Source organism: Ranitomeya variabilis, chromosome 3 (genome assembly GCF_051348905.1).
Source record: "Ranitomeya variabilis isolate aRanVar5 chromosome 3, aRanVar5.hap1, whole genome shotgun sequence".
In the NCBI taxonomy this organism is placed as follows: domain Eukaryota; kingdom Metazoa; phylum Chordata; class Amphibia; order Anura; family Dendrobatidae; genus Ranitomeya; species Ranitomeya variabilis.
The window spans coordinates 483992455-484014690 of record NC_135234.1 but is presented as its reverse complement, the minus strand read 5'-3'; the positions used below and the strand labels follow the sequence as shown (position 1 = coordinate 484014690).

The 22236-nt window shown below is 48.3% G+C and overlaps 1 protein-coding gene across 3 annotated transcripts in view; it reads left to right on the top strand.

Annotated features, from left to right (window-relative positions):
- LOC143816416 (putative protein ARB2BP) overlaps positions 1–17075 on the top strand; it is a 34644-nt gene extending 17569 nt beyond the window's left edge. For 2 of the 3 annotated variants that reach the window (XM_077296738.1, XM_077296737.1), the window contains exon 2: positions 15837–17075. In XM_077296738.1, the coding sequence (XP_077152853.1) occupies positions 15839–16909 (1071 nt within the window). In that variant the 5' untranslated portion in view covers positions 15837–15838 and the 3' untranslated portion in view covers positions 16910–17075. The remainder of the gene's footprint in view (positions 1–15836) is intronic. The other variant, XM_077296739.1, reaches the window with a different exon arrangement.
- The last annotated feature ends 5161 nt before the right edge of the window (positions 17076–22236 follow it).

Below are 22236 nucleotides of genomic sequence, written 5' to 3'. Positions count from 1 at the left end.
ACCAGCCTAAACTTCCTACCTGCCAGGTAATATTTGAGGGAGTCGAGAGCCCATTTGATGGCTAGGCACTCTTTTTCAATCACGGCATACCTCTGCTCATGTACATTCAGTTTCCGACTGAGGTAGAGGACCGGGTGTTCGACTCCGTCCCTTACCTGGGAAAGTACAGCTCCGACACCAGTATCAGAAGCATCAGTTTGCACCACAAACTCGCTGCTGAAATCAGGAGTCACTAGTACGGGCTGAGAGCACAAAGCCCGTTTCAGACTGTGGAAGGCCTCTTCAGCCGCTGAGGTCCATTTTAACATGACGGAATCCCTCCCTTTGGTGAGATCCGTCAAGGGGGTAGCCATGGCCGCAAAGTTGGGTATGAACCGGCGATAATAGCCGGCAATGCCCAGGAAAGCTTGAACTTGTTTCTTGTTCACTGGTTGCGGCCAGCCCTGAATTGCCTGTATTTTGTCGATCTGGGGTTTAACCACTCCTCTGCCAATCACGTAGCCCAAGTATCGGGCTTCTTCAAGGCCGATGTGACATTTCTTGGGGTTTGCCGTTAAGCCTGCGTCTCTCAGGTTATCAATCACCGCCTGTACCTTCCGGAGGTGAGCTTCCCAGTCCACGCTGTAAATTATGATGTCGTCTAGGTAGGCAGAAGCGTACTGCCTGTGGGGCCTCAAGACTCGATCCATCAATCTCTGGAATGTTGCTGGGGCTCCGTGAAGTCCAAACGGCATGTAGATATACTGGAACAGCCCTTCCGGTGTAGGAAATGCCATCTTCTCTCTGGCCGCCTCAGCCAGAGGGATCTGCCAGTACCCCTTTGTTAGATCCAGGGTCGTAATGTATCGGGCTTTACCCAGCCGATCGATCAACTCATCGACCCGGGGCATAGGGTAGGCATCAAATTTAGAAACCGCATTCAGTTTCCTAAAGTCATTGCAAAACCGTATAGAGCCATCCGGCTTAGGTATCAACACGATTGGACTGGACCAGGCGCTGTGCGACTCTTCAATGACCCCTAAGTCCAACATTGCCTTCACCTCCCGGGAGACGGCTTCACGGCGTGCTTCCGGAATCCGGTACGGCTTTACATGAACTGTGACACCAGGCTCTGTGACAATCTCATGTTTCACTAGCCTAGTCTGGCCAGGTTTTTCCGAGAAAAACTGTTGGTTCTGTAACAAAAACTGCTTAACCTCAGATTTTTGTCGTTCAGAGAGAGTCTCGGCAATCTGCACCTCCGGTACGGTAGGTGAGCAAACCGGACGGGGCAGATCCGCTGTTAGGACAGCGCGGTCTTTCAAGGGTTTTATCAGATTCACATGATAAATGTGTTCTGGTTTTCTCTTACCAGGCTGGTGCACTTTATAGTTCACTTCTCCAACTCGTTCCATGACCTCAAAGGGGCCCTGCCATTTCGCCAGAAATTTACTATCCACCGTAGGGATTAGGATCAACACCCTATCCCCGGGTGCAAACGTACGGACCTTGGCGCCTCTATCATAACTTAGCCTCTGGGCTCCCTGGGCCTGTAACATATGTTCCCTAACAATGGGCATGACAGCAGCAATACGGTCCTGCATTTGCGTTACATGGTCTATCACCGTTTTAAAGGGAGTGACTTGACCTTCCCAGGTTTCTTTTGCGACGTCCAACAGTCCACGGGGACGACGGGCGTATAATAGCTCGAAAGGTGAGAACCCTGTGGAAGACTGGGGAACTTCCCTAATGGCAAACAGCAAATAGGGTAACAAGTAATCCCAGTTCTTCCCATCTTTGTCTATCGCCTTCCGGAGCATCTGTTTTAAAGTTTTATTGAACCGCTCAACCAACCCATCTGTTTGAGGGTGATAGACAGATGTACGCAACGGATCTATTTGTAAGAGTCTGCAGAGCTCCTTCATTACCCTCGACATAAAGGGAGTCCCCTGGTCGGTGAGTATCTGTTTTGGAATTCCTACCCGACTAAACACTTGCACCAATTCTTTGGCGATCGTTTTGGTAGCAGTGTTACGCAAAGGGATGGCTTCCGGGTAGCGAGTGGCATAGTCCATGATGGCGAGGATATGTTGGTGCCCACGTGCGGACCGGGGAAGGGGCCCAACCAAATCCATCCCAATTCTCTCAAAAGGGACCCCAATGATAGGGAGGGGTACCAAAGGGCTACAGTACCGAGGTTTAGGTGCCGAGATTTGGCACTCTGGACAGGACTCACAATAGTTACGCACATCATTGTGTATTCCAGGCCACACAAAACAATGCAATATTCTTTCTGTGGTTTTTTGTACCCCCAGATGTCCCCCCATTATATGTCCGTGGGCCAGGTCCAGTACCTTCCGCCGATAAGGTTTGGGTACCACTAACTGCTGCACAGTGTCTTCCCCTTTTTTTTTCTACCTGGTAGAGTAAATCATTTTCAAGAACCATGTATGGGTACGCTAGCCTAGTGTCAGGTTCTACGGGTACGCTATCTATCATTTTTACATTTTTCCTAGCCTGAGTCAGGGTAGGATCTTTCATTTGTTCGCTGTGGAAGTCATCCAACTGGACTCCCAAATCTGGTAGGCAGGGTGCGGGATTGCTGTCTGCCTCCGCCTCTCGCTGAGTTTCCTCAGTTTCCTCAGTTTCCCCCGCCATAACTGAGAAGGGGAACTGAAGGTTAGATTCACTAATCTCCCCAGCAGCATCTTCCTGTGGGGTCTCCTCCAGGAGCTCGGGACCTCCAGGTAGCATGGGAGAAGATTCACGGTCACAGCTACCGTGAAGGAGCAACTGATTCTCCCACAACTGCCAGAAAAGAGGAAAATCCCTGCCCAAGATTATATCCTGTAACAATGCGGGAACGAGTCCCACTTTGTGTTGCACAGACCCATAGGGAGTGGAGATACATATGACCGCTGTAGGATATCAGCAGGTGTCACCATGCACACACGTTACAGAAAACTTGTCAAACGGACTAGTTGGACGTGCTATCAGACTGGCTTTCACTAGAGTCACCACACTTCCAGAGTCTAGTAATGCCACAACATTTTTCCCATCTACAGACAATTCACACAGATGTTTTACTGTATCATTTTGAGCCGCATTCACACTTACTAGCCGTGTAACCAAAGACATGCGTTTCTTAGAGTCCGTAACGTCGCACTGCATGGGTTCAGTGGTAACAGGACAGTTCGCAGAAACATGGCCCTTCTCATGGCAACGGAAACACCTAACAAGCCCCCTATTGAAACCAGAGTCCGACACCCTTGATCTCGGGGTGCGAGCAGTCCCGTGTTCCTCCCCCACAGTTTTTGGCAATTTTCCTTCCCCCGCAGTCCCTGGAACAGTCTTACCGGTTCCAAGAGGAGGAGGTACAGTTCGGGTAGTAGCGGTATCATCAGGAAGTCCTTCCGCCACGGAATAACGCTCAACCAAGTCCACCAGTTGATCCGCTGTCGCGGGATTTCCTTGGCTCACCCACTTTTTCAGCGCCGGTGGTAGTACTCTCAGGTACTTGTCCAGAACGACCCGCTGGATTATCTCCGGAGTTGTCAGTACCTCGGGTTGCAGCCATTTCTTTATCAAGTAGATCAGGTCGAACATCTGCGACTGCGGCGGTTTATCTTGCTGATAGGTCCACTGATGTACCCTCTGTGCACGGACAGCCGTCGTCACACCCAGCCGGGCCAGGACCTGAGCTTTCAGCCTCTCAAAGTCCTGAGCGACTTCCGGGTCCAAGTCATGGTAAGCTTTTTGGGCCTCACCGGAGAGAAACGGAGCAATTAGATCGGCCCATCATTCCTTCGGCCACTTCTCTCTCAACGCTGTCCGCTCAAACGTTGTCAGGTACGCCTCGACGTCATCTTCTGCGGTCAGCTTTTGCCAGTATCGACTCACATGGATCCTCCTGGACTCTGCTTCCGGGTCAACCTCAGGCATGCTCACCAAGCGTTGCGCCACCTGTTGGAGAAGCTGGCGGTCTGCAGCCGTCATGTCCAGTAACTCCTTCAGCTGTGCGGCCATCAAGCGATTAGCTTCCTGCTGTGCCGCAGTGGCCTGCTGCTGTATGGCAGTGGACTGTACTGGGGCTTTCACCACGTCTTCCATACTGTCGCCTGTGCCACGTGATGCCCGCGTTCTCCACCACAATGTAACAAAACACTCCGGGATCGCCTTTGCTGGGGTCAAAGGTCACGTGGTTTGTGCATTGAACTCTGAGGCGACAGCAGGTTTCCAAGTTAACTGACCTCAAGTCAGGTTTATTAAAGTAAAAGCAAATACAGAAAACAAAACATAAAAATAAATCCTAGCCTGTCCGGCGCTAACTAAACAAATACGTTCCTATCTAACAACTGGGGGGGCTTCTCCCTCCCAGCTAACATTACACAGATCATGAGCACAGCTCACACTCACGGTTGTCTCACACAGACAGGCATTCTGTGTGCCCCAGGCTGACACCTGAAACCTCCAGCAGTTGTCCGGGGTTACCTTCCAGGAGCTCCGCTCCTCACGCCGTCTCCTGGCAGGCACACATCAGTCAGTCCACATCCTCAGACGGGCTGTAGCTCCCCCAATGCAGTGCCATCACGGACTTTGCACACATGGCCTCTCTGTGCGCTATTCAGGACGTCCGTCCCCACCTGGGACCATCCAACACTCAGGCCGCCAGGTCCAAGGCCTCCCCATGTGCTCTTCAGGGATCCAGTCCTACTCTCAGGACCTCCCAACAGAGAGGCCTTCCTGGACCTCAGCCTCACCATGTGCTCTCCAGGGATCCGGTCCCCACTCTAGACCTCCCAACACCCAGGCCTCTCCTCCTCTCACAGGACCTTCCAGGTAAACATCATTCAGGTCCAAACACTCTCAACACATGTGACCCACACCCTGGTCACATTATGAAGCTCTAACCACCCCCACAGGTGGGAGGTGTGAGTGGCTAGTTCGACCCGCCCAGCTCCCTGAACTAGCCCTGCCAGCCTCCCTCTAAAAGAACAATTATTTGTGGGACTTCAGGTCCCAGAACAACCTTACTTCAGGCTGGCAGTGCGGAGTGTATTCCTCTGCGACACACATACTGGCCATTCATAATAATGCCGGACTATGACTCATCACCACAGCTATGCCTGCGATTGCCATGCATTCCTGTAGCCTCAATACGACTCCATGCGTATTCTGCGAAGACCATGCAGCGCCCCCTACCTGTATCAGGGGTCACTGCATCACAGTTTGTATACACAGATCACACACTAACTGCACAAATATAAACACCTGTCAGTACTTACCCCCATAGCTAGGGGATACTGGTACCGATGCCCTCGGCCCCCACAGCCTGCTATCGGTCCCTACTTCATGAACCACCTCTTTGGCATAGAGGTTGTTGATAAATCGCAGTTTTCTAACTGGGCTGATTGGAATGACTGGCATGAAACACCAGGACTTCACTGGCTCAGGGTTATTGCCACTAGGGCAAGCGATTCCTGAGTCCCCGATCATTGGGACCCCACCCATGCTAAGCATAGAGTTCTGAGATGCCCATTAGATTGGAGCTGTGATACATGTTCACAGCCGCATCACTCGTCAGTGTGCCATAGAATATGTGCATGGCCACTACTCCAGTGTGTGTCTGACAGAGGGAGCTGAGTACAGCACTCACCTGTCTCTGATAGCCAGCATAAGTACATGTTGGTGTTTCCTGGTTGCGAGGGAATCCCCACATGTACTTAAGTTGGCTAACAGATGTAAATCATTCAGCTGTGGCAAGAAAAACAAACTCCGAGCACTAAAAAATACTCGGAGGACCCCCAAGCATGCTCGAGAAATCTCGAGTAACGAGTATATTCGCTCATCACTACCGGTCACCACTCCAAGCAAAAGGGGCATTTCAGAACTCTACGTTCAGGATCGATGGGATGACCTCTATTCTGGGGGGTAGGAAATACCTTGGTAGGGTGGGAATAAGCCTTTCCATCCACTGCCTCTACAGTGCTATTCACAGACCTACATACGTAAACAGACTGGCGGCAGAGACAGTAATCTTTCATTATTTTATCCTAGTGTGAAGAAACCAGATTGTATCTTAAATTCCCAGACAACCATGTTTTTGCAAAAACCAAAAGAACTGTTTTTTTATCTGTATATTTATTGGCTTGTGAATTTAAGTGTTTGTCTGGTGGGTCAAGAAGACAGACTTGCCAACTAATATACTATCTAACATACTGTGTAAAGGTACCTTCACACTAAATGATATCGCTAGCGATCCGTGACGTTGCAGCGTCCTGGCTAGCGATATCGTTGAGTTTGACAGGCAGCAGCGATCAGGATCCTGCTGTGATATCGCTGGTCGTTGGTTAAAGTTCAGAACTTTATTTGGTCGTCAGATCGCTGTGTATCGTTGTGTTTGACAGCAAAAGCAACGATACCAGCGATGTTTTACTATGGTAACCAGGGTAAATATCGGGTTACTAAGCGCAGGGCCGATGTTTACCCTGGTTACCAGTGTAAAATGTAAAAAAACAAACAGTACATACTCACCTTCGCGTCCCCCGGCGTCCGCTTCCTGCACTGACTGAGCGCCGGCCATAAAGTGAAAGCACAGCACAGCGGTGACGTCACCGCTCTGCTGTTAGGGCCGGCACTCAGTCAGTGCAGGAAGCGGATGCCGGGGGACGCGAAGGTGAGTATGTACTGTTTGTTTTTTTACATTTTACACTGGTAACCAGGGTAAACATCGGGTTACTAAGCGCGGCCCTGCGCTTAGCAACCCGATGTTTACCCTGGTTACCCGGGGACCTCGGCATCGTTGGTCACTGGAGAGCTGTCTGTGTGACAGCTCTCCAGCGACCAAACAGCGACGCTGCAGCGATCGGCATCGTTGTCTGTATCGATGCAGCGTCGCTTAGTGTGAAGGTACCTTAAAGGTACCGTCACACTAAACGACTTTATAACGATATCGCTAGCGATCCGTGACGTTGCAGCGTCCTCGCTAGCGATATCGTTTAGTTTGACACGCAGCAGCGATCAGGATCCTGCTGTGATGTCGCTGGTCGCTGAATAAAGTCCAGAACTTTATTTGGTCGTTTGATCGCTGTGTATCGTTGTGTTTGACACCAAATGCAACGATACCAGCGATATTTTACACTGGTAACCAGGGTAAACATCGGGTAACTAAGCGCGGGGCCGCGCTTAGTAACCCGATGTTTACCCTGGTTACCAGCGTAAAATGTAAAAAAAACAAACAGCACATACTCACATTGCGTCCCCTGCAGTCTGCTTCCTCCTCTGACTCAGCGCCGCAAAGTGAAAGTGAAAGCAGCACAGCGGTGACGTCACCGCTCTGCTCTCACTGTACGGCGCTCAGTCAGTCAGGAAGTGGACGCAGGGGGACGTGAATGTAAGTATGTGCTGTTTGTTTTTTTTACATTTTACGCTGGTAACCAGGGTAAACATCGGGTTACTAAGCGCGGCCCTGCGCTTAGTTACCCGATGTTTACCCTGGTTACCAGGGGACCTCGGCATCGTTGATCGCTGGAGAGCGGTCTGTGTGACAGCTCTCCAGCGATCAAACAGCGACGCTGCAGCGATCGGCATCGTTGTCGTTATCGCTGCAGCGTCGCTTAATGTGACGGTACCTTAAGTCTGTAATAGTGACTGTACATAGAGTGTGTGAAGCTTTGTTTATTGATGTGTGCTTATATGCTAATAGTGCTACTTAATCCCATCACCATTGTTTACCTAATCTTGATGTTGGACTGAAAGACCCTGGGTAATTCTAAAAATAGCTTACATGCCTTGGGTATAAAAAGACTCAGGCCATGTGCACACGTTCAGGATTTTTCGCATTTTTTTTCGCGTTTTTTCGCTATAAAAACGTGATAAACGCGAAAAAAACGCTAACATATGCCTCCTATTATTTACAGGGTATTCCACATTTTTTGTGCAAATGTTGCATTTTTTTCCGCAAAAAAATCGCATCGCGGAATAAAAAGCAACATGTTCATTAAAAATGCGGAATTGCGGGGATTCCGCACACCTAGGAGTGCATTGATCTGCTTACTTCCCGCACGGGGCTGTGCACACCATGCGGGAAGTAAGCAGATTATGTGCGGTTGGTACCCAGGGTGGAGGAGAGGAGACTCTCCTCCACGGACTGGGCACCATATAATTGGTAAAAAAAAAAGAATTAAAATAAAAAATAGTGATATACTCACCCTCTGATGGCCCCCGAAGTGTTCCTGCCTCTCCGGTGCATGCTCTCTCTTCCGTTCCTAAAGATGGTGTGGTTCAGGACCTGTGGTGACGTCGCTGTCTTGTGATTGGTCGCGTGACCGCTCATGTAACTCACGCGACCAATCACAAGCCGCGACGTCATCGAAGGTCCTGAACCACACCGGCATCTATAGGAACGGACGCCGCTGAGATCGGCTGTCTGCAGAGGGTGAGTATAACCATTTTTTTTTTTTTATTATTATTTTTAAACATTCTATCTTTTACTATAGGTGCTGCATAAGCAGCATCTATAGTAAAAAGTTGGTCACACTTGTCAAACAGTATGTTTGACAAGTGTGACCAACTTGTCAGTCAGTTTTCCAAGCGATGCTACAGATCGCTTGGAAAACTTTAGCATTCTGCAAGCTAATTACGCTTGCAGAATGCTAAAAAAAAACGCGAAAAAAACGGAAAAAAAACGCAAAAAAATGCGGATTGCTTGCAGAAAATTTCCGGTTTTCTTCAGGAAATTTCTGCAAGAAATCCGGACGTGTGCACATACCCTCAGAGATCACATCCTGGGAGACTGAAGTAACACAGAGCTACCAGCCAGACATTCTGCAAACCACCCAACAGACAAGAGAAAGGACTGCAGCCAATTCATCATGGCACCATCATGAGGGACACTGATCTATGATTCTATAGGAAGCAACCCAGGGGTTTTCGGCTCTGGTTGGAAGGACACAGATCTGATCCAGAGACCATCTCTGAACCATGGATATGTTTGGAGAAAGCCAGGGTTGTGACCCGCTGGTCGCCTGGTTCCATGGAGATGGTCAGATAAGCCAGGTGGTGACTCTCGTGTCAACTGGCTTTGGACCTTGTATGGACTCTATGGACAGTTCTTGGTCATCTCCCTATGCTTGTCGTTACTCCTCTGTGCGTGCATCCACAGATGGAGTAGTGATCCTGGGAGCTCTGACATCATGTCAACTGGCTTTGGACCTTGTATGGACTCTATGGACATGCAGCGCCCCAGAGTCCTGGTCGTTGCAGTAATGTCGCTCTTCCACCAGGGGGAGTGATATTACGTCTGATGGTACTAAAGGAGTTCACCTTGCTAGGTATCACAGTCACACACTACACTTCACACTCCAGTCCACCAGGGGGAGCAAAGGTACTATCTACTAGGCCACTCCTCACACACGGGTAAAACTGGTGGGTTGGATAGGAAGTCAGAGAGAAGCTACCTGGGTTTGACCCAGCGAGGACCTGTCAGGCAGACAGGGGGAAAGGAGGAACATCTGAGCTGCAGACAGAGGGTCCCTGTCAGGGGTGGGATCCTGACAGAGACCAAGCACGAGATAGAACGTTACGGAGCTGCGCCTGCACCCATTGCAGCAGCATCCTAAGAAAGGACACGAAGCAAATTGTATTGTGGAGAGTGAGAAACGAAGTCACAGCACAAGGAGATAATACCGGGAGGAGTTCTGCCCCAAGATCGGCAGCCTCCTCCTGAGGTGCGTAGCCGGTGGCCGGAACACCGAGGGAGTAATAGGCTCTACGCATTACTTCAGAGACCGGCAGGACAGTTGATTCCAAGTTGGCTGCCCGACCTTAATACCTATGAAGACATGGAGGCAAATTGTGGGAGAGGGGCATCTCTAAGGTCCATATAAATAAGCTCCAGGCCTACCCCGTCATACGGGTTGTCCTATCCATACCATCTGGGGGACAGAGAGAAGATCAGAAACATCCACGAAAGTTGTGAGGACTATACCGTGGTGCTCAGCAGGGAGGTACTACAACACACTAGTAGGAAGGCTACTGATTTCCACCTGGGTAAGGGAACGCTGGATGTGCCTTCGGACCGGCCAGATTCTGCCTGCCCTGTGAAAGGTACTCTGGACTGTGGATGCTGAAGTCTTCAGAAAAGGTAAAGAGACTGCAACCTTTGTGTCCTCGTTATTCACTGCGCCTTACATCGTCCACTACACATCCGGGAAGCCCTGGGGACATACTTCACCTGTGGGAAGGTATATCATCTAGCTGCCATTCCATCACCCCAGCGGACCCCTTAAGCAGCGTCGGTCACCCTGACCGAGTACCACAGGTGGCGTCACGAACACCAGACAACTACACCTTTAATTGGGCACCCCTCAAAGGGCCACGGACCGGGTCGGGCCACCGTGACATCCCCAGAATCGAGAGGGACCCGGTACCCCATTGCCCTTGGGGGCGCTCCAGACAGTTCTTGGTCATCTCCCTATGCTTGTCATTACCCCTTCTCTGTGCATGCATCCACAGATGGAGTAGCGACCCTAGGAGCTCTGACATAGCTTCTACCATTATCTCGGCGAGTCAGCGGAAGGGTGAGGCCCTGTAATGTGCACCATCTTGGGGTAATTGGTGGGATTGTTCTGTTTGCTATTGTGTGTTGTGGTTCAATAAAGTATTGCCACACTGTTTTACCTTAACCCTGTGTTGTCTGTGTAGTGTATTGCCCACTGGGAGATAGAGCGGGCGTTCAATGGTATGAGCCGTGGTCCATGCAGTCTTGCTAAAGACAGCCGGGCCAGCGGACGAGAGCACCCACTGACCCCGTTTCTCCACAATTGGTGGCAGCAGTGGGACACTACTCAGCCCGGCGGAATCGGGGGAGCTGCAGGGGACTGGTGTTCTCACACACCATCCAGGGCTCCACAATAAGGGAGGTATACAGACAGACCCAGCAGACCATTGATGAGGCATGCACAGCAGGTTTTGGATGCCACTATATCCAACCCCACCAAATCGGCCTTGGGAAGAGGACCAGAGTAGCTATATGACCTCAACAAGAAACAGAAACTACAGGAGATGTTCCAGCTTCAACGGATTGAATAGAATTTAATGCAGGAGCTACGAAATACTTGGAGAAGCAGTGATCTTTTATATGCGTCCATGTAACCAAGGAGTTCCAGCCAGCGATCTTATATTCTGTGTCCAGCCAATTCATCATGGCCCCATCACGAGGGACACTGATCTATGATTCTATAGGAAACAACCCAGGGGTTTTCGGCTCCGGTTGGAAGGACACAGATCTGATCCAGTGACCACCATTGATATGTTTGGAGAAAGCCAGGGTTGGGACCTGCTGGTCGCCTGGTTCCATGGAGATGGTCAGATAAGCCAGGTGGTGACTCTCGTGTCAAGTGGCTTTGGACCTTGTATGGACTCTATGGACAGTTCTTGGTCATCTCCCTATGCTTGTCGTTACCCCTTCTCTGTGAGTGCATCCACAGGTGGAGTAGCGAGCCTGGGAGCTCTGACATCATGTCAACTGGCTTTAAACCTTGTATTGACTCTATGGACAGTTCTTGGTCATCTCCCTATGCTTGTCGTTACCCCTTCTCTGTGCGTGCATCCAGAGATGGAGTAGCGACCCTGGGAGCTCTGACATAAACGCAAACGCATGAAAAAAACGCATGTAAACGCGTCAAAACGCCGCATGCAAAAACGCATGCGTCTAAAAAACGCAGCGTTTGTACGCGTTTACATGCGTTTTTTCACCACCTGCGTTTTTTTTAAAACGTTGCGTTTATAAACGCAAATGTGAAACCAGCCTAACATGTCCAGCAAATGAGATGGAAGTAAACACGAGCAGCAGATGAAGGAGGATTACTGGAACTGGTGTATGCAGCAGGAATTCAGAGCAGAGTAGCGGGATCACCACACAGGTTCACAGGAGCAGGTATATAGCCAGTGAGTCATCAGAGGTCAGGAGCTGGATGCAAGGCAGAATACTCTAGCACAGACTGAAGGCTGGGGTGGAGTTTTATAGCAGGAAGACACAGTGCACATGAGACGAAAGACGCCATCTTGGAAAAGGGCAGTAATGCACAAAAGGTAAAAAATGTTCAGAGTCCTGACATATTGATTGTCTTCCTGGCCGGATTGGACCACTTGGAAAAGTTTATCCCTTTCCTGGTCATATCCATCAGAGGTTTGGCCATTACCGAAAAGTTTTTGATGAACTTGCGCTAGTAGTTGGTGAAACCTAAAAACCTTTGTAACGCCTTCAAATCCTCAGGACGATCCCAATCCAATACCACCCGTACTTTCACCGGATCCATGGGAGAATCTGTGGACGATCAAACATATCCTAGAAAAGGGATCTCCTCAACCGAGAACATACATTTCTCTGGTTTGACAAATAATTTATTGTCTGAGAATCTGTAAGACCTGCCTGATGTCATTAAGATAGATTACCACAAATCTACCTACCAGGTGACTAAAGATGTCATTTACAAAGTTTTGAAAGACGGTGGGAGCACTAGTCAACCCAAATAGCATCACAAGGTTCTCATAGTGTCCTTATTGAAGGCTGTTTTCCACTCATTACTCTCTTTAATACAAATTAGATTATACACCCCCTTGATATCCAGTTTAGAAAACCATTTTGCTCTTACAATCTGATTAGGGGTCCGGGATGAGAGGTGGCGGATACGGATCCTGAACCGTGATCTGATTGAGTTTGTGGAAATCTAGGCAGGGGCGTAACCCTTCTTTCTCTTCTTTAGAAAGAAAAACCTTGCAGCAATGGGGGATGAGGATGGTCTGATGTGACCCTTTGCCAAACTTTCCGCCATATAGTCCTTCATGGCCTGCCTCTCTGGACTAGAGATATTATATAGTCTGCTCTTTGTCAGCTTTGCCCCAGTGACAAGATTAGCGGTACAGTCATAAGGATGATTGGAAGGAAATTCTTGGCACTCCTGCTCCGAAAACACATTCCCAAATTCAGACAGGTATTTAGGCACGGACCGGGTATCCACCCTTGCATGCCGGCTGCCCAAGCAGCGACCTTGACAATATTCACTCCACTTTACCAATTCCCTGAGTCTGACAATCTCCCACAGGATTTTGCAGAGTGAGCCAAGGAAGTTCATCAACCACCTCTCGATACCTTCTAAGTGCATGGCCCCTACTTGTAGATGTAACCCTCAGACAACTTGTGTAAAATACCCATCTCAAGGGTGCAAAGTCAATAGAAACTATGGGTATAGGTGTGAACAGTGTATTTGGTTTGTGGCCCTGAACCTGGACGAACCTAGCGTCGGTCAAGTTAAACCCAGCCCACTGTCCAGAAAGGCAGAAACAACCACCTTATTTTGGCCCAGATGGATTACAGCAGGCAGAAAAAATTGTGCCCTAACCACGGAAGAGATATGTACATCTGGGTTGCTAACCTCCCCACAACTCGGGCTCCTTAGTTCTCCGGCGGCAGTTTACAGTGAGTGAGAAGGAAATGTGCCCACGAAATGGTCCTTTCTACCAAAGTAAAAACATACTCTCCCCTTTGCACCGAACAACTGACTGCTTTCCAGAATGAATTGCCACACTCGGTCCTCCCACACATTGGGGTTTCTCTTTTTCTCTCTGGTCAAGACGACGATCCATCCAGATAGCCAGAGACATAGCCGGCCTCGAGGGAAACTGGAGTCTCATACAGGGCTAAGGCATCATTCCCCCTTACTGATGGCCCTTCACAGTCCTGGCTACAGAGGGCATGGTTGTTCCACTTAGTGTCAGCGGACCACTTCCGAAACTCGGAACAATACTCCACTGCTGGCCAGTCTTCCTGTTGAAGCTGATGTGGTTTGGACTCAGCCAGGAAGATGCAGTCAGGGTCATTGTGTATATGACCCAGTCCCAGAAAAAATTCTTCCACTGTCTGGAGCGATTGGGAGACAGAATGCCCACGCTTAGGGTTGTCAACCTGAAGGAGAGATTTTATCCCCACCCATTGCTCCTTGGTTCCTGAGCAACAAGGACATAACCAGAAGTATAGCTTACATGCCTCCCTGAAAAAAACAAAGTTGTCACGCCCCCCAAGAAAACCTGTCAGGCAAAATGATTTCGGATTACACTAAGGACTGCCTGGGAGTCACTGTCCCCAAACCTGATGTGTTAGGGTGCTGTAAAACAACAGTGCGTAGATCTACCACCTCCATCGTGCGGCCGCGTAGCAATGCATGAGGTCGCATGCTCCGCTCCCGAGTGCTGACATGCGAGACTCATCCGAGTTTCTCACATGTGAGTATGAGCCCTTACAAGGTAATACGACTAGGGATAAAGGAAAATACCAATCATACAAACGTACACATAAAAACAGCGGTAATCAACGGGTAGTGGAGGATGATAAACCAAAGTAGGAGAAGAAAGGAATTAACACACACTCAAAACCTAGCAACAGTCTCAGATAAATCTACCAAAGCCTTCTCCAATAATAACAGCCAACAACCTCCAGCCATGCATCATAAGGCCATGTTCACACGCTGCGGGTTCCTCTGCGGGTTAATCCCGCAGCGGAATTGAAAATCTGCAGGGCAAAACCGCTGTGGTTATCCCTGCAGATTTATCGCGGTTTGTTCCGCGGTTTCCGCTGCGGGATTACTGCTGTACTATTGATGCTGCATATGCAGCAATATGCAGCATCAATAGTAATGTAAAAAATAATAAAAATTGGCTATACTCACCCTCTGACGTCGCGATCTCCCCGGCGCTGCAAGCGGCTGTGCCGACAAGGACCTTCGTGACGTCACGGTCATGTGACCGCGGCGTCATCACGGTCATGTGACCGCGACGTCACCACAGGTCCTGTTCGGCACAGCAACTGAGACCGGACGGCCGCGGGCAGCGCTGAGAGGCGAGTATAGCTTCATTTTTTATTTTAATTCTTTTTTTTACACTATTTTATGGTTCCCAGGGCCTGGAGGAGAGTCTCCTCTCCTCCACCCCGGGTACCACCCGCACATTATCCGCTTACTTCCCGCATCGTGGGCACAGCCCCATGCGGGAAGTAAGCGGTTCAATGCATTCCTATGGGTGCAGAATCGCAGCGATTCTGCACAAAGAAGTGACATGCTGCGGGTTGTAAACCGCTGCGTTTCTGCGCGGTTTTTCCCGCAGCATGTGCACTGCGGTTTGCGGTTTCCATAGGGTTTACATGTTAATGTAAACGCTATGGAAACTGCTGCGGACCCGCAGCATCAAAATCGCGGCGGTTCCGCGGTAAAAACCGCAGCGTGTGAACATGGCCTAAGCTTCTCTGACAATGAGTGCTAGCCAAGGCAAAATTTAGATAGGAGACGGGAGTGGCTAACAGTGCACAGCTGATACTCTTAAAGGCAACCTGTCAGCATGATTGTGCCCAGTAACCTACAGACAGTGTCAGGTCGGCGCCGTTATACTGATTAAAATACCTTGGTTTATGAAATCCATCTTGTGGTTGTTGTTTAATCTTTATTTTCCGGGCAAGGCTGTGGGGGGTCTTCATGTGGTACTGAATAGCTATTCATACTGATGGCTTCTGACAGGTCACTGATCCCTCAGAGACCTTCCCCCTTAGTGACCTTCCCCCTAGTATACATAATGAATATTATATATACATATTGAAAATAAAAACCTTCGGCAGGCGTCAGCTGTGGCACCTGCGCTGCAGCATAATCGCTTGTGTACTGTAGGGATTGCCTATTAAGTTACATTATTATATTATTGCCTTACAAAAAGCATTCTTATCCATCAGGATTAAACAGACATACAGACACCTATGTTTGCTGCTAGTTTATCCAACTTAAAGCATGTCAATTATCTTTCTTTTTACTTAGATATGATGGAAGGACTGATGAAATTTACCTCAAGTCTACAAGTTCCTTTTAGCCTGGAAGACTTGCAGTTCTCTTTCAATGAGCATGGAGAGTTGAGGCATTTTGTCACCAAGGAACCATTTGTCTACAATTACTACAAAAATGAACATGAAAGAAATCACAAACGTTACAAGATGCTTGGAGATATGATCACACTTCATATCTATGAACTACTTGAGAAACAACTCAACTTTGACAGAATTACTATTCCTATTGATGCCAGTGATGAAGAACAAAAGTCATTCTTCTTTATGAGTAGGGAGCCATTGAGTAAGCAGAAAAATTTGTTTGTGCTTCTTCAAGATAGAGGGGTAATCCGTGCTGGACAATGGAACCAAAAAGTCATTGTCCATCACTCTTTAGACAGAGGAACCCAGATCCCATATATCACCTCTGCTTTAAGAGACAACGGCTCAGTAATTGTTCTCAACCCCAATGACAATTTTGTGGAGATGAAAGAAGAGACCCAAGCTCTTGTCAAAAAAGAAGAGGACGCCGTCTGTGTAGAAACCAGGGATGCATGTAATGTATTTACAGATAAGAAATTTGCTTTCGATAAAAGATGCTGCAGTTCTCCAGAAGAACACACCACCTATGTCTGGGATAACTTTATTTCGAAGAGTGCAGCTACGAATGTGTCATTTATTGCTCATGGGTATGGTGGATTAGTGTTTATGGATTTGCTTTATAAGAAAAGCCAAGAGGTCATGAGTAAAGTGACTGCTGTGGCTTTCATAGACTCTAGACATCATGCTCAGCATCAAACAAGAACGGACCCAGAAATATGGACTTGGATTCGATCACACTGCAGAAGCTGGGTATTAAGTGCCAAGGCGTTAGACAGACCTACTGGGTCTTTAAGAAAGCTAGATTGCTTGAAGGTATCTGCCGGAACTGAAAAAAGTGATCTTGCACCTTTTTGTTCTCTTCAGTCTATTTTCCGATTTCTTAGTAGATCTTCAAAAAGTCGTCGCAATTCAGTTCCACCAGTACGCACAATGGTTACTAGAAGTTCAGTTAGGAAGTCAATGTAAATAACATGTCTGCACAATAACACAGATGGTAATGCTGGAAAATATACGGTACCGAGCACAAGTGGTGCGTCTGTACCCAGTCATGTATGTGTTAAGATTCCCATTATTACTTGGTTATTATGTATACTTAAGTTGGAGCACACCCTAATAAACATTACAACAATGGAATTAGCATGATGACATGATATGTCACATTAATATTTAGCAATTTCTTATGGAAGACGGAATATCAAAATGTCTCTAAATAATACCAGAATACTGTAGTGTTTCCATGCATCAGATATATGTATTAGAGGCACGTAGTATATGACACAGCCCACGTAGTATATAACACAGCCCACGTAGATATAGCACAGCCCACGTAGTATACAACACAGCCCCCGTAGTATATAACACAGGCCACGCCGTATATAACAACCCACGTAGTATATAACACAGGCCACGCAGTATATAGCACAGCCCATGTAGTATATAGCAATGTAGGCACCATATCCCTGTTAAAAAAACAATTAAAATATAGTTATATACTCACTTTCCGTCGGCCCCCGGATCCAGCCGAGGCCTTTACCGATGCTCCTCACGACGCTCCGTTCCCAGTAATGCCTAGCAGCAATAACCCGTGATCATGTAGCGGTCTCGAGAGACCGCCACATGATCTCGGGGCATTGCCTCAATGCATTCTTGGGACCGGAGCGCAAGGAGCAGGAAAGGCTGCGGCGGACTTCGGAAGGTGAGAATATAAGGCGACCAATCAGCGAAGCGTGGTTTAAATCCCGCGCCAATTTGCGGCCGGCCGGACAGCACCTGTCGCTGATTGGTCGCGGCCAGCTGGGCGCGACCAATCAGCGAAGCGGTGTCTAAATCCCACGCCAATGTCGCTGATTGGTCGCAGCCGGCCGCGACCAATCAGCGAAACTATGGGACCGGAGCATCGCGAGGAGCAGGAAAAGCTGCCGCGGACGCCGGAAGGTGAGGATATCACGATTTTTTAAAATTATTTTTAACATATCCTTTTACTATTGATGCTGCATAGCCAGCATCAATAGTAAAAAGTTGGTCCGGGATGGTCTCTGATTGCCGGCCGGCCGCAACCAATCAGCGAAGCGTGGTTTAAATCCCACGCCATAACCCGTGATGATGTAGCAGTCTTGTGAGACCGCTAAGTCATTGGGTAATTTCGCAATGCATCACTGGAAACGGAAGCTGGCAGCAGCATTGCGCGCATCGGTGGACGGCGGAAGGTGAGAATAGCACATTTTTATTTTTTTATATTATTTTTAACATTATATAATTTTACTATTGATGCTGCATAGGCAGCATCAATAGTAAAAAGTTGGTCCGGGATGGGGTGACACACTGGCACTGATTGGAGGGGAGTAGGGAGGGGGCACTGACTGGAGAGTAGGGAGGGGCAAATTCGCGGCCGGACTAAGCCTGTCACCCCATCCGCAGCAAGGGATTTCCGTTACAGACAGACAAAGAGACGGAAGTACCCCTTAGACAATTATATAGATAACTAAAATATTTTTAGAATACATATTCCAGATATATTTACTTGGTTGTGCGTGTTTCACAATAAAACTCTATGGGTCAGTGTGCAGTCCAAGAAAAAAACCGGACAGGACTAGGCTGAGTCACATGGATGTGTGAATGTGGCCTAAGTATAATTGCTGAATTAGCATTTTTCTGTAGATGCAGACCAAATCTGAGTTGCATTTGAAGCAACGGGCATTTCATCTTATGCTTTGCAAAGGGAAAACTCCGTGGTGAAAATTGAAATCTAAATTAAGGCCGGGATCACACTTGCGAGTGCAATGTGAGAAACTCGTGCATCAATACCCGACACTGCTGCCGGCACTCCGGACTGGCGCGTGCAGTGGCATGTATTTCTATGCAGCTGTACTCTCCGGTCCCGAGTGCTGGCGGCAGTGCTGGTTATTGATGCCAGTTTCTCACATTGCAATTGCAAGTGTGACCCCCGGCCTCAGAGTAAGGGTAAGTTCACACAGGGCGTTTTTGCTTTTTTTTTTTTCTGCAGCAAAACCTGATCTTGGCAGGAAAGAAGCTGCGTCAAAAGTAGGAATTAGTCCTACCAGTAATAGTGTTTCCAGGAGTCCATAATGACAGCACCACCAGGAGGTTGTCCTTCGTATCCTTGATAGGGACAGGAACACAGAAGAGGTTAAATAGCCCCTCCCACCTCCACCCTTCAGTGATTTTCCCAAGTACCATACCAGGATGGATGCAACACTATTTTATTGAACTTCCTCTCTACACATGTTTACATCACATATCAGACAGGAAACTCAAGAGAGGGTATATAAGGGGTGCTGTCATGATGGACTCCCGGAAACACTATTACCGGTAGGACTAATTCCTACTTTCCAGGACGTCCCTCCTGACAGCACCACCAGGAGAAATACCAAATAACTCCTTATTTTAGGGTGGGATTACAGCCTGGAGGACTTTCCTCCCGAACGAAGTATGTTGGTTTGCTATGACATCCAACTTATAATGCTTACAAAAAGTATTTGATCTAGCCCAAGTTGCGGCTCTGCAGATCTGGTCTATAGAGGCACCAGCACTTTCAGCCCATGAAGCTGAGATTGTTCTCAGCGAGTGCGCTCTGAGGCTTTCTGGTGGGGATTTCCCTACCGAGATATAGGCCACACTAATAGCTGATTTAATCCATCTAGCTACTGTAGCTTTGGACGCCTTCTTCCCCTTGTTTTTTCCAGCCATCTGGATGAAGAGGTTAGAGTCTATTCTCCAACTGTCCGTGATCTCTAAGTAGTGGATTATTGTTCTTTTAACGTCCAATGCGTGCAGAGAACGCTCTTTCTCATTACTGTAGTTTTGGCAAAAGGTAAGGAGAATGATCTCCTGATTTCTATGGAAGTCAGATACCACTTTGGGAAGAAAGGCAGGATCCAGTCTTAGGATGATGTAGTCATCTTGAACCCTCAGATATGGGTCTTTAATGGAGAAGGATTGGATTTCTCCAATACGTCTCGTTGATGTTATTGCCACTAAGAAGAGGGCTTTTAAGGTTACTGCTCTCAAGTTTGCTTGATCTAGTGGGTCATATGGTTCTTTGCAAAGTTCGTTCAAGACTAGGCTGAGATCCCAAGGAGATACTGAGCTGCGTATTGTGGGCCTAAGACGCTGAGTGGCTTTAACAAATCTCACTACCCAGGGATGGCTGGCCAACTGGAAGTCAGAAAGAACTGAGAGCTGAAATTTGTACTTTTAGCATACTGGGTCTTAAGCCTTTATCAAAGCCTGATTGAAGAAAGTATAGAATTCTTGGTATATCTGGGCCCTCAGATACTGATACAGGAGATGTATTTTGGAAGCAGAACTTCTTCCATATTTTCCTGTATATTGCAGAAGTCACCGGCTTTCTGCTATTTTGGATGGTAGAAATGACTAGTTCTGAAAGGCCCTTTGACCTCAGGATCTCCTTTTCAGGATCCAAGCTGCTAACTGTAATAGAACCGGGTTCTGTTGAACTAGAGGGCCTTGAAACAAAAGGTCTGGTCTTAGTGGTAGATGAACTGGTTCTTCTAGGGACATCCATCTCAGTAACGGAAACCAGCTCCTTTTGGGCCAGTATGGTACGATTAGGATTAATGATGCTCGGTTCTCCTGAATCTTTCTCAATACTCTTGGTATTAGAGCCAGAGGTGGAAAGGCATAAGCTAGGTCCGTGTCCCACTCCTGGGCCAAGGCGTCTATCCCTGACGGCTTGTCTCCTGGATTTAGAGAGAAGAACATCTGTTTTTGTATTTTGTCTTGAAGCAAATAGAACTACTTCTGGGAAGCCCCAGCGTTTGGTTAACTGAAGAAAGACCTCATGGTTTAAGGGCCATTCTGTGGGATATAGTTTTTTCCTGCTCAGAAAGTCGGCTATCTGATTTTCGGTGCCTTTCAGGTGAACTGCTGTTATTGACTTTACTGTGAGCTATGCCCAGGAGAACCAGGAGAAGATTGTGTCTGACAAGCTCTGTAAGGGTACCGTCTCACATTGGCACTTTGATCGCTATGATGGCACGATCCGTGACGTTCCAGCGATATCCATACGATATCGCTGTGTCTGACACGCAGCGGCGATCAGGGACCCCGCTGAGAATCGTACGTTGTAGCAGATCGTTTGAAACTTTATTTCGTCGCTGGATCTCCCGCTGTCATCGCTGCATCGGTGTGTGTGACACCGATCCAGCGATGCGTTCGCTTGTAACCAGGGTAAACATTGGGTTACTAAGCGCAGGGCCGCGCTTAGTAACCCGATGTTTACCCTGGTTACCATCGTAAATGTAAAAAAAACCAAACAGTACATACTTACATTCCGGTGTCCGTCAGGTCCCTGGCCGTCTGCTTCCCTGCACTGACTGTGAGCGCCGGCCGTAAAGTGAAAGCAGAGCACAGCAGTGATGTCACCGCTCTGCTTTGGCCGGCGCTTACACAGGATGCAGGAGGAGTGCAGGGAAGCGACACAGGCACCGGAATGTGAGTATGTGTTTTTTTTATTTTACGTTTACGCTGGTAACCAGGGTAAACATCGGGTTACTAAGCGCGGCCCTGCGCTTAGTAACTCGATGTTTACCCTGGTTACCCGGGGACTTCGGCATCGTTGGTCGCTGGAGAGCTGTCTGTGTGACAGCTCTCCAGCGACCACACAACGACTTACCAACGATCACGGCCAGGTCGTATCGCTGGTCGTGATCGTTGGTAAATCGTTTTGTGTAACGGTACCCTTAGTGACGATGTCTTAGGCCTCCCTGATGAAGTAGGAAGGCTACTGTTGTCGAATTGTCTGAGAAGATACGGATCTTGTTGGTCCCCTAGACTTCCGTGGAATCTCTTTAGGGCTTCCCAGACTGCCCTGAGCTCTCTGTAATTCAAAGATCTGCTGCTTATTGACACCGGCCAGTCTCCTTGCAGGTAGCTTCCTTCCATATTGGCTCTCCAGCCTTTGAGGCTTGCGTCCGTGGCGATGTTCACACACGGAGATGTTCTCCAGGGTCTTCCTTTCCCGAGGTTTGTTTCCTCGGTCCACCATGATAGTGATCTTTTTGCCTCTTTAGATAAGAGCACCTTTTTGTCTAGAGATGAGTCTCTGCCGTCCCATAGTGAGAGGACTTCTTGCTGCAAGGGTCTTGAGTGATACTGACTCCACTGGACGCTGGGAATGCATGATGTCATCAAGTCCAGCACCCTCATGGCCTTCCTTATGGAGGTTTGCCTCTGTTTCTGTAATATCTGAATCTCTTTTTTGATTGATTCCTGTTTGTGCTGCGGGAGGTATGAATGTTCCTAAATGGAGT